Here is a 17453-nt window from a genome sequence, read left to right on the forward strand (position 1 = left end):
AGAACTACTTCAATGAGCAAGATTTGGAAGATCTGACCCTAAGAACACATCAGTATTGGGAACATGGATCATTGATCTGCTATGGCTATTCCTATTTAGTCCTGTATCCTGTCTCTGGCAGTGGCTAGTACCAGATGCTTCAGAGAATTTTGGTTTTTATTGTGAAAGTATTGCCAAAAAAAAAAAATTAGTTTGTTCCCATTCAGCAAGATAAAACTAACCAGCCTCATTTCATTGTGCCTGTCTACTTCAGATAGCCACAGTTGGTCAGGATCAAGTGGTGTAAATAACTAGTGGATTAAACAGGGAAGGCTCTCAAGCCAAACTCAGAATCTCTGAGAGATGCAGTCATGAAGTTTCCTGCCCTAACATAGCTCTGCATGATTTCCAACTCTTTGTGCTTTGCCACATGACACATGGAAGCAGCTACAAATGCATGCACATCAGTTACAGAACTGTAACTGACAGTTTCAATTTGACCCCAAGAGACCATCTTGCCAAACACAGCAAAAGGAAACATGAGGGAACAGCCACCTTGACACTGTTGTCTTGGGTACTGAAAACTAATCTAAAAATATGTCCTACTGGCAAAATGATTGATTAAATAAAATTGCAGCATGAGCTGTGAACACACTGATGGGATCGTCTGGTTTGGAACTTACACTTTTCACAATGTTGTGGTTGTTTTAGTTTTATTATGGAAAATGCAAGTGTGACATAAAAGATTCTCAATCACTAACATCCAATTACAAAGAAGAGTAAACAACTGATAAACCATAGAGAGGATCTGAAATAGTGCTAACAAAATCAAAAGAATCTGTCTTTTTGGCAATGTGGGACTTTAAAATTCATTGAAAAAAATCAGAAAGCTTCAAAGTTATTTAAGTAAAGTTCTTAAATTAAGAAAAGAATTGGTTAGTAGTCCCTAAACTAATAGTTAAATTGTCAAACAATTTTTTAATATACACATTTTGGGTAAAAATTTCAAAAGCACCTAACTCACTTAGGAGCCTCGTATCCAACATAACTTAGGGCAGGCACTTTTGAAAATGGGACTTAGATGCTTTTAAAAATGTTACCTTTACTGTACAGTTTTATCATTCTTGATTTTCAAAAGACTATCTAATGGGAACGCAGATTCATTCAGTTCAATGTTGAATCAGAGACCCCGCTGAGAAGTACCAATATAATGGAAGTTTCCACAGAAAGCCATAAAAGTCCCATCCACTGACAGAGGCAATAAGTGTGAATGGTATTTCTAAAAAATGCTTTGAAAATGCCTCTATTTTAACGTAGCTAGTTTTGGTATTAGAACTGAGAACTGGATATGTTCTTTAATATTTTAATTTATATTAATTGTGTGGTGATTAAAGGCACCATATTACCAGCACTGGAGATGAATTAAAACCTTCCATCTACAGAACAGGTACAGCACGGGGAGCTTTCCCACAATGCCCCTGGCCAATATGCCTAAATCCACCTTCTGAAAGGACTAAATCCAGGCCTAAGGGTATGTCTTCACTACCCACTGGATTGGCGGGCAGCGATCGATCCAGCGGGGATCAATTTATCGTGTCTAGTCTAGACATGATAAATCGACCCCCAAACGCTCTCCCGTCAACTCCTGTACTCCAGCACCGCGAGAGGCGCACGCAGAGTCAACGGGGAGCGGCAGCAGTCAACTCACCATGGTGAAGACACCACGGTAAGTCTATCTAAGTACGTCGACTTCAGCTATGTTATTCACATAGCTGAAGTTGCATAACTTAGATTGATCCCCCCCAACAGTGTAGACCAGGGCTAAGAGGGTAATGCAGTCTCCATGACCTCTTGGACTCTGAGCTGAGGCAACCAACAAGAGACTACCTCAAATACCAAAGTAGTAGTAAATGGGTTATGAAGTCCCACTGCAAACTAAGGGGTATAACAGTATATTCTTATTCCTCTCCCGTAACATTATGGGATCTCTGTGTGTTGGTAAAACTACACAGCTAATAATGAACACTGTTGCATAGGCTTTTGCATGTAAGCAGTTCATCATCCTTGGGTTTTCGAATCACTACATCAACAAGGCAAATAAACCCAAAAGACCAGAATTGTAATCAATGGCATGGGCAGGGATCAATGAAGTAAAAACTCATGATAGAATTAATGAGCTAATTCTGCAGCAATCAATTTTTGGAGAGTCATTAGCACAAAGTAGATGCACTCATTAGGTTTGCTCATTTGCCATTTAAAAATCAGCTCAGAACCACCATGGAGCTTCCAGATGGTGAGATTTCATCCCATTCATCTCTTAGTGTGGTGGCAATATTTCATTAATGACTACACAGCCCTGTCCATCTCCAGCTGGCAGAAGCAACTTTGCGGGGAGGGGAGCAACCACAGCAAACTGGGGTCTTAGTGTTGACAATGCCAGAGGATAGTTAACCTTTGATCCTAAATCAAGCTCACAGTGCTTTCTCAGTTCAAAATCAAACACTGAATTTTTTTAATTTAAACAGTTGCCTTTCATAATTTAACAAAAGGTTATGTCCTACAGGCATTAGAAAATCCAAGAAGAGAACAGTGCCGCAGCATTTCTGCTACAGTACTAAGGCCTGTATTTCTCACGCTGAAGGTTTAAGAGATTTTAGATCTATGATCAACATGATGTCCTGAAGTTTCTTTTCTGCTTGGTGGATAAAGCATCCACCGTCTGGCATGGTATTACTGAGAATCTGGGGATTTAAGCTGAAACAAAGAAGCCTTGGAATTCAAGCTTTGTTTCCCTCTACATAAATTAAGAGAGTTTAGTGATGATGAAAAGAACAGACTGACAATCTTGGAGACTGAACTCCACTGTCCATTAAACAAGTATGGCACATGCAGCAGTGCTGAATATACCCTGCCCCTCCAAACCCTGCCTCAATACTGACCAAGAGGCACCACCATCAGTGGGTAGGTCAGTCACTATGCCCATTCAATATTTAGCCTTTTCTTGTGAGACTGCCATCTTGTTCACTAGGAACTACTGTGAGATCACCAATTCACTGTTATCAACATTATTTATTCATATTGGAGGAGGAGTCAGAGGCCCCAATTATAGTGCTAGGCTCTGTATGAACATAGAACAAAAAGACAGACCATGCTTTTAGGATCTTATCTTCTAAGTAATATAGACCACCAAATCATTAGTAGTGATTTTTGGTCTTTAATAATCTGGTACTAGATTTGAATTAGCAACAGAGGTGGAAAGGGTCTGTATCCATTATGAAGCCCTGGGCCATCCTGTCCTGTACACCAAGAAAAACCCACTTAAAGGAGTCCTATAGCACCTACTGAAAGCTATTACTTCATGGGTCATCAATAGTCAGCAGCAAAAACAGTTAATCTGGAAATACTACTACAGATTAACAAGAATTGGGGATAATGAAGCACCTCCCCCGCCCTACAATCTTTCCCACTTTTTCTGTTTTATTTGCAGTCTGTTGAATTTCGTGTGTCACATCTAACAGTCTTTCTGTCTGGATGCAGCTTCTAGCAGAGCCAGTTAAAGTCATAGGTGGAGAGGCTTGTTTTGAGAGAAACACTTATTTTTATTACTGTACTGCACAGAAGCCTCAAAAAGGACTCCATTGTGTCAGGTGATTTACACACACAAAGATGAGGAGAGGCAGAAGAGTTTATACTATATACCCCTCACCTACTTCACAAAGGGATTTCTGAGGCTTAATGTTGAACAAAGAATGCTGAGATCAGCAGTTACATGGGCTATGTCCACATTAAATGTTATTCCTCAATTCTTCTGCTTCTCAACTTCTCTGATGAACTGACTAATGAAGTAGGCCAGCAACACTTGACATCATTAGTTTCTAATCCCTACTCATCCAGAAGTCCACCCCTCCTTTCCTCCATCTTCAGCCTCTGTGTGCTCAGGTGTATAACATTCCAGGCCTGTGGCCATGTTAATTTTCTACTTGGCAGAACACAAATAGAAATCTGGTCTGGGGGAAAACTGATCATCTTGCTGCACTGTTAATTAGTTCATAGCACAGAGCAGTAGAGCACCCCAGTCCCCAAACCACTGAGAAAAGACTTCTGTTTCACTGAAATGAGGAAATCTATATTTAAATCTCACTGCAGGGACACATCAAACAATTCCTTCAGCAGGCTACCTGTATTGGTGTGATTTAATAGATGTGGGTGTGGTTGCAGAGCTCTCCAGCCTCTGCATCAGTGTTTTAAAAGGCTGCCAAAGATGGGGTGCTAGGGAATGCAGCACCTGCACTTTAAAGGGAAAGGGAACATGCTCGTTAAAGGGCCTCACAGCACATGTGATTTTAATAGATGGACACTTGCGATAGTGGAATTTTATCTCTTCTCTGCATTCCTCGCAGAACAGTCTACTTCTGCACAGAGATAAAGCATAATGAATCCTGTCTGCATGACAGATGCCTTTCTACTCTTTCGACGTGAGGAGTAAAGACAGACACAACAGCGATTATTTCAGGGTAGAGATTTCCTCTATGCAACAAAGGATTTTCTCTGAAAATTTAGATTTTAGGGTTGCTATCTGAAAAACCAACCAGTCGTCTTAGAACCATGTATTATTTTGTACATGTAGTTCTGGAAGTTTGTGATGTAATTCGGGCTGTCAATTAATTGCAGTTAACTCAGCGATTAACTCAAAAAAATTAACTGCAATTAAAAAAATGTATCCTGATTAATTGCACTGGTAAACAGAATACCAATTGAGATTTATTAAGTATTTTTGGACTTTTTTTTACTTTTTCAAATATATTGATTTCTATTACAACACAGAATACAGAGTGCACAGTGCTCACTTTATATTATTTTTATTACAAATATTTGCACTGTAAAAATGATAAAAAGAAATAGCATTTTTCAATTCACCTCATACAAGTACTGTAGTCCAATCTCTATCGTGAAAGTGTAACTTACAAATGTAGATTTTTTTTGGTTACATAACTACACTCGAAAACAAAGTAAAACTTTAGAGCCTACAAGTCCACTCAGTTCTACTTCTTGTTCAGCCAATCGCTATGACAAACAAGTTTGTTTACATTTATGGGAGATACTGCTGCCTGCTTCTTATTTACAATGTCACCTGAAAGTGAGAACAGGCATTCGCATGGCACTTTTGTAGCCAGCATTGCAAGGTATTTACATGCCAGATATTCTAAACATTCATATGCCCCTTCATGCCTCCATTCCAGATGACATGCTTCCATGCTAATGATGTTCGTTAAAAAAACAGTGTGATAATTAAATTTCAGAGTAGCAGCTGTGTTAATCTGTATTCGCAAAAAGAAAAGGAGTACTAGTGGCACCTTAGAGAGACTAACCAATTTATTTGAGCATAAGCTTTCGTGAGCTACAGCTCACTTCATCGGATGCATTAAATTTGTGATTGAACTTCTTGGGGGAGAATTGTATGTCCCCTGCTCTGTTTTACCCGCATTCTGCCATATATTTCATGTTATAGCAGTCTTGGATGATGACCCAGCACGTTGTTTGATTTACGAACATTGTTACTGCAGATTTGACAAAACACAAAGAAGGTACCAATGTGAGATTTCTAAAAATAGCTACAGCCCTCAACCTAAGCAAGGTTTAAGAAACTGAAGTGCTGTCCAAAATCTGAGAGGGATGAGCTGTGGAGCATGCTTTCAGAAGTCTTAAAAGAGCAGCACTCCGATGTGGAAACTACAGAATCCGAACCATTAAAAAAAAATAATAATAATAAAAAAAAAATTAACCTTCTGCTGGTGGTATCTGACTCCGATGATGAAAATGAACATGCATCGGTCTGCTCTGCTTTAGATTGTTACGGAACAGAACCCGTCATCAGCATGGATGCATATCCTCTGGAATGGTGGTTGAAGCATTAATGGACATATGAATCTTTAACGCAGACTTAAAGGCACTAGTGGATTGCAGGAACATAGGGACTGCCATACTGGGCAGCAGGCTAGAGGTCCACAGGACCAACATCCGGTCTCCAACAGTGGCCAGTACCAGATGTTTCAAAAGGAAACACAAGAATCTCCTGAATGTAAAGTCAATGGCTTAATCGTGTCATGAAGCAGGAGGGGACAGATCCCTTAAAAATAATAGCTTTATATTAATTATAGTATTTGCTGTATTTATTAGGTGGTACTAGTGCTATGACAGCAGAACGCTTCTGGAGGAAAAAACACTCCTGCCTGGAACATCTACTGGATATGTATCTTTTATTTCAAAAGTTATTCTGAAAGGAGTGAGAAAAAAACATTTGGGTCATTTTTTTCCCATCACTAATACTATATGAAACTGCTGTATTTCAAGTCCTGTGTTTCTATGAAAGCATTAATAATTTTAAAGCACAGACTTGACTCTCACTGGTCACAAAAAGAAAAGGAGGACTTGTGGCACACCTTAGAGACCAACAAATTTATTTGAGCATAAGCTTTTGTGAGCTACAGCTCACTTCATCGGATGCATTCTGTGGAACATCCGATGAAGGGAGCTGTAGCTCACGAAAGCTTATGCTCAAATAAATTTGTTAGTCTCTAAGGTACCACAAGTCCTCCTTTTCTTTTTGCGGATACAGACTAACAGGGCTGCTACTCTGAAACCTGTCACTGGTCACAGTTACTATAAATGGCAATAATCATTAACTGAATGGTGACATTATCAAAACAATCCAGCTTCTGGTTAGAAGAAAGATCAAGGGATCCTGCTCTATGAATTTGTTTATCCACTTCAAGAAAAGAGTCTTATGCTTTTTTCATTTAGGGGAGTAAATAAATAGGGAGGCTTAAAATCTAACAAGATGAACTATTCATATTTGTAAAGTTCATGAGCTGATATCACAGCACAACTCAATTTTAGTAATAGTATTGTGATCCTTTTTGCTTCTAAGAAAGTCACTGGAAGTTAAGAACTATTGTGGAAAATGAAAAATAGAATCAACCTTCAAAAAGGAGGAAAAAATTAATACATCACCCAATCATTAGATATTTCAACTTGCATACAAGAAGACTTACAGCTAAATTCAGCAAATGCAAGATACAAACATACTCATACATACTGAGGATTTGCACTTCCAGAATATAAAGGCTTTAACCTGTGGACATCAGATATACAATGAATTTAGGTTGGTTTTTAGGGTTGTTTTGTTTTAATGAAAGTAAAAGAAATACACACACACACACACACACACACGGTAAGGCTGCAACTAAAATCAACAAACCACAAGGAAAACACACACAGCATAATTTCAAATGTTCATGAAACAGACATTTTAGATCAGACCTCCCAAGAGCTCTGAATAATGGATTAATGCCTCAGGGGTCTACCATTCAGCTACCTAAGCCTGCATACTAATATACTACCTCGCATCAGAAAAGCAGAATGGCATCACTCATGCAGAAAATTACCTTAAATGAGCAATGGCTTCATGATAAACAAGTCATTCACATTTTACTTAGCTCTGATATAGGATGTGGGGGTCGGGACAGCAGGGGGGAGGGGGAAGAAGAGCATCTCCTCCTTATTGTTATGGATAGGCAGCACAATGGCTCTAAACAATGACCTTGCAAGCGGAGACAAAGCCACCCTGTTTTTAAAATGTGAATACTTAATGCTGTCCAGTTTGGCCAAGCATTTAACACAAGGCAGTACCTGAGTGAGGTCTCTCACTATCACTAACACACCAAGAGGAAAGCTTGTTGTATCCACACTGTTGGATGACCCACAGAATAGAGAAGTGTATTATCCAGTATGTGAAACCAGAATTAGTCATGCCACTCAACCCTCCTCCGACTCCTGTCTGTGCCCCTCCTTTCATGCATACTTCCGACACCCAGGATGTCATCCCTGACATGGTTTGCAAAATCTCTCATCCTCTCTTCCTTCAAATCCTTCCTTAAAAAACACACTCCCCCTTCACAGTCAAATTACATCCTGTTCTCCCACCACCCTTACCCTCAAATGAAGTGACAGAAAGAGACAAAAAGGGGAAAAAAATTAACCTAGGAACTGCAAGGTAGATAATATGCATTATAGCTCACTCCAGACACTTACTTCAGTTGCATCCCCTGCCCCAGCCTTTGTTTGCTAGTCAGTGCCTACTACATTTCGGGCACTATAGAAATAAGTAATAATAATAAATGGTAACTGTTAAGCCACGATGCAACTCCTGACTCCACCGGTTAAAACCAGCCTGACTGGAAAAAAAAATACAGTAGAATTTCTGTAAAAAACCTGCCAAATTAACATTTTAATTACAACAGAGAGAACAAAATAGTTTAGGGGAGATGTTTGGTGAGAAACTCAGACAGTTTGTGCTCCATGGAAAATTCTAACATACGCTGAAGATGTACAAGATGTGATGGAATTCAGATATCCAGTATAAGTTACTAAAGGATGTAATAGGGAATCCTGATACTTGCTTAGTCAGTAAATATTACAGCTCTCTGCCAAGTGATAATTCTCTCTACTGCAACACTCATCTTGGTAACAGCTCACAGGAACTGGGTGTGCAGCAGAAGCCCCAGGTATAGTGACTGGTGAGATGGGAGAGGGAGCAACAGCGTTTCTTGTTGAATAAAGAGCAATGATCAATAAGTCATAACTAGTTCTTGGTGGAAAAATGGCCGCTAAAAGGTGGTGGGAAGGTGGTGAGTTGTATGGTGGGAAGGTGGTGGTGTTGAGGTGTGGGAAGATGGTGAGTTGTATGTTAGGGAAAAACTGGAATTGGATGGGGTCAGGGTTCCTTCCCCACTCTAAACTCTGGGGTACAGATGCAGGGACCCACATGAAAGACCCCCCTAACCTTATTCTTACCAGTTTCGGTTAAAAGCTCCCCAAGGCACAGATTCCTTTCTTGCTTTGGGATCGCTGCCACCACCAAGTGATTTAACAAACCATCAGGGAAAGGACCACTTGGGAGTCCTATTCCCCCAAAATATTCCCCCAAGCCTACACCCCCTTTCCTGGGGAATGCTTGAGCATATATCCTCACCAATTGGTTACAAAGGGACTACAGACCCAAACCCCTGGGTCTTACAACAATGGAAAAATCAGTCAGGTTCTTAAAAAGAAGGATTTTATTTAAAGAAAAAAAGGTAAAAGAATCACCTGTGTAAACTTAGGCTGGTAGTTAATCTTACAGAGTAGCAGAAAATTCAAAGAGCACAGAGGAACCCCCTCTAGCTTTAGTTTTAAAGTTACAACAAAACAGGGGTAAACCTCCCTCTAGCAAAGGGAAAATTCACAAGTTGGGAAAACAAAGATAAACTAATACGCCCTACCTGGCTGTTACTTACAAGTCTGACATATGAGAGACTTGTTTAGAAAAATTAGTCCCAAGAGTGAACGACCACAGAAACAAAGAACCCAAAACAAAACCTCTCCCCCGTACCAGATTTGAAAGTATCTTTTGTCCCCATTGGTTCCTTTGGTCAGGTGCCAACCAGGTTACTTGAGCTTCTTAACCCCTTACAGGTAAGGAGGAATTTAGGCTACCGCTATGGTTATGACAGATGGTGTTATATTCAGGCTCTAAAGATCACAAAGACTTGCACTCCCAAACCTTGAAAATAAGAAGATTTAAGCTTTTATCTCTCCCCCCTCTTTTTTTAAGATGGTGATCACAATGTGAGAACATAATAGGAACATGGATGGTCAAGAAGGATATTTCACCTGAAAGAGAGCAAAATGCATCTTTCCTTTTAGTCAGGAGACCGCAATCCTAAAAACCAACTCAGAACAATCGGCAGCAGGCATGAGATTTCAGCTGTTACACGTTAGAAAAAGAGTTTGCTTCATGCTAGGTAGGCATGCTAACGCTAAGGAGCATAATGGATTATAATCCACATCTAATTTGATTTCCCCCAAAGGGCTGGTGGGTGCTATGCACGCTACTGGGGTAACCCTTGAGCATTTGAGACCCTGGTGCAATGATCTAATCTCTGGTTTGATCACTATCCATGGGCAAAAAAGCAATACCAGAATGTGCAACTTTAAGAAAAGCTTTTTTTTTTTTTGCTTCCAGGGACTTTACTTCAGGAACTCCTTAATCAAATGGCCCTAAATTGGGATCACAGACTTTACCCTATATCTCCATGAGGCACACCAAATTTCAAGGCAACCTGATTTCCTGTACAAATTTTAGAGCACTTAGAACAGTCAAGCTTTCTTCAGAAAGCTTGTTTTAACCTTGAAAGCTATCATTCTCTGTTATAATACATATGCAGTCAGCCCTACAGCTAAAACACCCATTGTAATTAGGAAGAAATGAACATCAGAAAAAACTTCCTAATAGTGAGATCTATTAGACAATGGAATAGTCTCTCAAGCCAAATGGTAGCATTCCCATCACTGAGTGTCATTTAAAAACAGTATTGGACAAAGCTGAGTACTGGAGGATACATCATAGTAAACAGTCCTGTCTCTAGTACTTAGGGGAATGAACTAGATGACCAATAGGCTTCTTCCTTCTCTGAAGGACACTTTTTAAGATCTCCTGGTATCCTGTTCTGGTATCCTGTCTTGGTCTGGCATTATTAAAGGAAGTTTTCCAACTTCTAATAACATTTAAAAATTGCAGGCATCCATTATAATCTCTCTGTGCAGCTGCAGTGATCATGGTTGTCAACTGTGCCTCCAGAATAAATTAACCCTAGTCATGGGGAAGGGAGCTGGACAATACAGAAGACTGGTTCATTTTCAAAGTACAGTTCAATAATGACTGAAAATAGCAGTGGTCTGTGTGAAACAGTCAGATCTACACTAGAATCTTTTCCCAGTATAGTAATGTTGGGTAGAGGTGTGATTTTTTTTTTCTCTGCAACATTTTTATACCAGCAAGTGCCCTACTGTAGATGCAGTTATACTGCTGCCATCAGAGATGTTTCTGCCAGTACATCTTATTTTGCGTGGGGAACTAGTAAACTCTGCTGGGAAAGCTGCAAACCGTCAAACCTTTTCTAGTGTAGACTCTGGCCCAAACTGCTGTAAGCTAGACCATTTGCTTTAGTGGTTTGTCTTTTCAGCTCTCTAAAGTCGTGATTAGTAGGACATTGTGGAAGAGAGGGAGGGCTGAGGAAATGAGAGACAATAGGGGTTCACAGTGGGGAGAGAGGAGAGGTGGTGTAGGCGATGGCCTAATTACTTTAGCTAAAAGGTTAGAATTCTACATTCTCTGTCTCAACACAGTCTTTTCCAGGCACCAAGTGTCATCTCTGACCCTGGACCAGAACCTAAGTCTAATTAATGGGATTTCACTGGCACCAACAATTAATACCAGATCCCTCTTAGTAAAGTTGCTCAAGGACGTAAAGAATCTCTTTCTTCCCATAATTTGACTATTCTCCAGCCCTCACAATTATATTGGTTTGGGCTGTGAAAGAGCTTCTCAAGTGGTGATTCCTCTGTGCTAAAGAGCACAACTCTGAGAAGAAGACAGTAGGAACAGTGATTGTTAATAAAATGGTTCATTCCAATATTAACGTTACTAATTTAGGCAGTAGCCAAGCAAACTGAATTACACTCCTCGAGGAACAGCCATGCTAGTTGAAAGAAAAGGAGTACTTGTGGCACGTTAGAGACTAACGAATTTATTTGAGCATAAGCTTTCGTGAGCTACAGCTCACTTCATCGGATGCATTCAGTGTTTTCCAGGGTGCAGAATTCAATGCTGTGCAGTGTGTCATACAAGGAAAGAATACTAAAGAATCTGCGAAGAACAGATGCCTTCCAGCTGTTACCTGGGAAATGTTATCTAGTGAAGTTCAGTTCTCCTGTTGGGTTTTATTTTAAATCAAAATGCAGCCGGAATTCACTTCGGCACTAGAGAAGATTAACCCTACGTTACTGATTTTAAAAATCTATTTTGAAACCGGTCCAGGTACACACAACACAGCTGCAAAATTATCCACCATCTCACTGCAGTGTTAGGCTGCCAGCATGTGTGACAAAAGAGAAGCTTTCAGCAGTAAGCTGCCTCTGAAAATGTTTCTCAGCAGGTCTGTCTGGTTAGTGGTATAGTTTTTGTTTGTTTGTTTTCCAAATGCTTTGCTTCATTGGTTCCCCAAACTTTCTTGTCCTACCCCGATTGAGCAGTGACACATTTCCAGGATTCTTCTCCTTTTCCCTCCCTGTGGTTTTACATTTTGTCTAGGGCTTTTCTTTCAACTCCTTCTTTTGAAGAGATGCATTTTTCTGCTTTTAAGAAAGAGATAAAGCAAGTCTTCAAGGATTCAGAGTGTTTGTAGTAGAATATGGAACCATTCATCCCTAGGTTACTGGTTCAAACCCAGCTCAGGGTTGGTAGTGACTGATAGTCACTACCATCTGGTGACTGCTCAGTGTCCTATGTTTAATGAGTTGGGCATCTTGGTCTAATTCCTATAGGCCAGTTATCCACAGTCACAAAAACCACCATTAGAATTGGTAATAATTATAGCCCTTATTTGTAGTCTCCATGGAAGGTACAAGGATTGAATGGCCCATGAAGACTAGCCTGCTTCCACTCCTGGAAGTGATCCTTCTGGAACAAGGCAGAGGCACAACATCAAGAAAGGGCAACTAACACTACCATTACCTCTGTTGTAATAGAGTACTCAGAGCTTCTCTAAAGTGAATATGGTGCGTTTTACCAGCACTAAATTCAGCTATAAGGAACAAAATGCAGCGGTGGGGGGAAAGGGTAGAGTGAACTGGGCTACATATCAGGAAAAAGTACCATGACACACTCAATGGTGGTCTAAAATACATCACTCATTAAAACTTCAGTGTGCAATTAGCCTTCTGGTTAGTACAAAGTAAAACAGAATTTGGATGATCTCTCCCTCATGGTCCATATTAGATGCTAATTCACAGACTGGTTCAGAGACTGCCAGCTCCCAGGGTGCACTAAAGAGAGTCCCAGGACTACATTCTGAAGCGGAGTCTTGCTGGTCAGGAGCGAGGTGCTTTGTTAAGGCTCTCTGGGGATCTGCCTGCCCTGCTGTTCCATCATTTTTAGAAATACCAAATTGACTCATTATTTATAGGGGGGAAAAAAATCTCCAAATAAATGCATCAAAATAGGGAGATGCTGAAGAATTGATTCCCTGATGTTTGAATACCTGTTACTGATGGTCTTCAATAAAAGGCAACTAACAAGAGACACTTGGGATGAGCCAATGATAAACCCTTTCCAAAGTGCAATCCATAACTAATACTGTGGTATAATTATGGTTTGCAGTACTGAAGTTCTTAAAGAGCTTTGCCTTTGAAGATTTAATAATCAGGTGTAATTTGGGATTGATCCTGTACTACCTAAGGCAAGGTTTCAATACATACAGTGATGGGGAGTGGGTGGTAGGGGAGAGAAGAGGAGTTTGGAGCTAAGGTATGGGGGAGGAAGTAGGGACTAGGAAACTGGGAGGGGTTGGAAAATGTGAGGGTAGCAGAGGAAATTGGGGGTTTAGGGGTGGGGAGGGGCCTGTCAACCCTGAATTCTCCCCGTGTGTGCTAGGATCTGGGAGAAGCCCTACCCCTCTTCAGGGGTCTAAGCCCCTCTTCCTTCCCTTCCATGTGAGCTGGGGTCTGGAGTTAGTGGAATGAAGACAACACAAATTTAAACAACTATTCATTTGGATTTCAGATAAAATATACATCATTGCTGGGTGGGGTGGAGAGGCTGACCAGGGTGTGTGGGGGAGTGGCCTGGTTTGGATGAAGAGCAGATTGGGTGGACCTGTGGCATGGCTGGAGAAGCCTGGCTGAGAGGCAGGAGTCCTAACTGGGATTAGGCAGTGGGAGCGAGGGGCCCAGCTCAGTGTGCAACTTGGGCTACACACTTAATGCCATGTCTACACTATGGGGACTATAATGGTTTAGCTACGCTGACGTAACCCTATAGCATAGACGCCATCTACTCCAGTGGAGGGTTTTTTCCCGTCACTGTAGGAACACCCATATCCCCAAGCAATGGAGCTAGGGTGACAGAAGCATTCTTCCACTGATCTTGCTGTATCTACACCAGGGGTTAGGTTGGCATAGCTACTGTGCTAGAGGTGTGGATTTTTCACACCTCTGAGCACTGTAGCTATGTTGACTTAAAATTTAAGTGCAGACCAGGCCTAAGATAGTGTGTGACCTCCCAGTAAACCGAAGCCAGTGTTATGTCTACAAAGAAGCATATAGCAGGAGACAAGCAAAGAGCAACTTCTTACACATTTATGGCTTCTACAGTGCTAACTAATGGCTTAATGGAACTGGAATGGGCGGGGGACCTGGAAATGTGGGGGGGGGGCAGGGTGGTAGCTACATGTTGCAGGGAATGGTGGGGTGGGGCGTAGAGAAGGAGAGACACACCAGTCTCTTTCATGCTTAATGACATTGTAACAATCATATAATAAAAATGGACATAGACCATGAATGAGATTTCTCTCACTGGCCCTGTTAGCAACTACACATTGCTCAATAGCTTGTCTCTCTCACTAATAGAAGTTGGTCCAATAAAAGATATTAGCTCACCCACCTTGTCTCTTTAACATCCTGGGACTGGCATGGCTACAACAACACTGCATACACAAGACAAACATTTCAAAGCATGACCATTACGCCCATTCCACTATAACAAAATGTACAGGAGGGTGATTGAGGAATCACATTACAACTGTGTGGCCTAGTGGAAAGACCACTGGACTGGGACTATTGCTAGCTCTGCCACTGGCCTGCTGGGTGACCTTGAGCAAGTCACTTCATCTCTCTGTGCTTCAGTTTCCCATCTGTAAAATGGGGATAATGATGTAAAGCTCTTTGAGATCTACTGATGAAAAGCAACACAATATAGAAGCCAGGTTTTTTTGACTATTAACTAGACCCAGTAGCATAACAACTACAAACCTTGCTGAGAACAACTGTCTAAATTACCTCTAATTCCTGCCAACAAACATTTTTCTTTTCTGTTTAAAAAGTTAGGCAATTAAATGGCAAAAAGCTCTGTTAATGCAGAATAAAGGTTACCTGGTGATGCTTGTATCCTTCCAGGATGTCAACTTCAGCAAAACTCAAACCGCTGAAAACCAGGAACTACACAATTAAGATAAATGCCCATGCAACCTTAACTATACCTTCTTTGAGCAATACCTCACTATGCCCATAACACACATGTTCTCACTTTGTCTTTTCACTATACTGGACAGGAGATACCTGCACTGAACCTAAGCTGAAACATTGACCCTTTCCCTCCAAGAGAATACCACACTTGTAAAATTTAACAACCACTTCATACCCTTTTCCAATACCTTCACATGTGCACACAGGATATGACTTAAACCTACACTTTTTCTTACCGATCATTAAATCCATGGCCTGCTCTCATATCCCACCTCACTACTGACAAATACCTCTGGCAAAACGACTCCAGTGCCTGCCTACAGACACAACCTACACAATTCTGTATTGAATGAGGCAGACTGGAACCTCATGGTACATATGAGCCTCTTTCCCTTGATAACACACACATGGAGGAACTCAGACCCAGATCTCATATCATAATTGCAGCTCTTCCAAGTTGCTCCCACTTATTCCTCCACAATTCAATAGTTACATCTATCACAGTGAATGCAGTTGTACTTAATTTACCTTAATTGTACTTCCTGGTTTTCACAAGTTTGAGTTTTGCTGAATTTGACATTCTTGAAGGGCACGAGCTATCACCAGGAGATCTTAACTCTGCATTAACAAAGATTTTTGCTATTTAATTTGTTTGTAGATTAAGTTTTGAAGAAGAATTAAGCAAAGATACCTGAAATGACTGCAATTTTCCATGAACCATGCTCTTCTTTGGCTATCCTTTCTGCTTCCTCCATCAGCAACATACCGAATCCCTAGAGAGCAGGAAACGAGAGGGGAAGAAAATGATAAAAAGATAAAAACAAGGGAAGGAAAAGAATAACAGCTTGAGTACTTGAGAAGAGCTCAGCAACAAACATTAACTTTTATAATGGTGAAACACTCAAAAGTTTCTTCAATGGAAATTACTGATAGGTATAAACAGCAATTTTCTTTTAGAGTCTTTTCACATCTGACTGCTTCTTAGTGTCAAAGAACAACGCTAAAACCACGGATTTACTCAACTTGGTACAAGTTGGTACTAGAACTAGCTGGAGAACAAGCTCCTCCTCCCCTCACTGACATTTCCTCTGTGCTCAGAAGGGGAGCAGGAAGTACTGTCTAGTGATCAGAACAAAGGGCAGAAAAGTTGGGGGATTGCACTGTATGTAAGAGAGCAGTATAACTGCTCAGAGCTCAAGTATGAAACTGCAGAAAAACCTGAGAGTCTCTGGATTAAGTTTAGAAGTGTGAGCAACAAGGGTGATGTCGTGGTGGGAGTCTACTATAGACCACCAGACCAGGGGGATGAGGTGGACGAGGCTTTCTTCTGGCAAGTAACGGAAGTTACTAGATCGCAGGCCCTGGTTCTCATGGGAGACTTCAATCACCCTGATATCTGCTGGGAGAGCAATACAGCAGTGCACCGGCAATCCAGGAAGTTTTTGGAAAATGTAAGGGACAATTTCCTGGTGCAAGTGCTGGAGGAACCAACTAGGGGCAGAGCTCTTCTTGACCTGCTGCTCACAAACCAGGAAGAATTAGTAGGGGAAGCAAAAGTGGATGGGAACCTGGGAGGCACTGACCATGAAATGGTCGAGTTCAGGATCCTAACACAAGGAAGAAAGGAGAGCAGCAGAATACGGACCCTGGACTTCAGAAAAGCAGACTTTGACTCCCTCAGGAAACTGATGGGCAAGATCCCCTGGGAGAACAACATGAGGGGGAAAGGAGTCCAGGAGAGCTGGCTGTATTTTAAAGAATCCTTATTTAGGTTACAGCGACAAACCATCCTGATGTGTAGAAAGAATAGTAAATATGGCAGGCGACCAGCTTGGCTTAACAGTGAAATCCTTGCTGCTCATAAATACAAAAAAGAAGCTTACGAGAAGTGGAAGATTGGACAAATGACCAGGGATGAGTATAAAAATATTGCTCGGGCTTGCAGGAGTGAAATCAGGAAGGCCAAATCACACCTGGAGTTGCAGCTAGCAAGAGATGTTAAGAGTAACAAGAAGGGTTTCTTCAGGTATGTTAGCAACAAGAAAAAAGCAAGGAAAGTGTGGGCCCCTTACTGAATGAGGGAGGCAACCTAGTGACAGAGGATGTGGAAAAAGCTAATGTACTCAATGCTTTTTTTGCCTCTGTCTTCACGAACAAGGTCAGCTCCCAGACTACTGCACTGGGCAGCACAGCATGGGGAAAAGGTGACCAGCCCTCTGTGGAGAAAGAAGCAGTTAGGGACTATTTAGAAAAGCTGGACGAGCACAAGTCCATGGGGCCGGATGCGTTGCATCCGAGAGTGCTAAAGGAGTTGGCGGATGAGATTGCAGAGCCATTGGTGATTGTCTTTGAAA

The 17453-nt window shown here is 41.2% G+C and overlaps 1 protein-coding gene across 5 annotated transcripts in view; it reads right to left on the reverse strand.

Annotated features, from left to right (window-relative positions):
* Positions 1-17453, reverse strand: part of ELP3 (elongator acetyltransferase complex subunit 3) — a 133003-nt gene that overhangs the window by 14084 nt on the left and 101466 nt on the right. For 4 of the 5 annotated variants that reach the window (XM_073335612.2, XM_073335613.2, XM_073335614.2 and 1 more), the window contains one exon: positions 15791-15872. In XM_073335612.2, the coding sequence (XP_073191713.1) occupies positions 15791-15872 (82 nt within the window). Of the gene's footprint in view, positions 1-14518; positions 14562-15790; positions 15873-17453 lie in introns of all 5 variants that reach the window. The other variant, XM_073335615.1, reaches the window with a different exon arrangement.

Source organism: Lepidochelys kempii, chromosome 3, assembly GCF_965140285.1.
Source record: "Lepidochelys kempii isolate rLepKem1 chromosome 3, rLepKem1.hap1, whole genome shotgun sequence".
Lineage (NCBI taxonomy): Eukaryota > Metazoa > Chordata > Testudines > Cheloniidae > Lepidochelys > Lepidochelys kempii.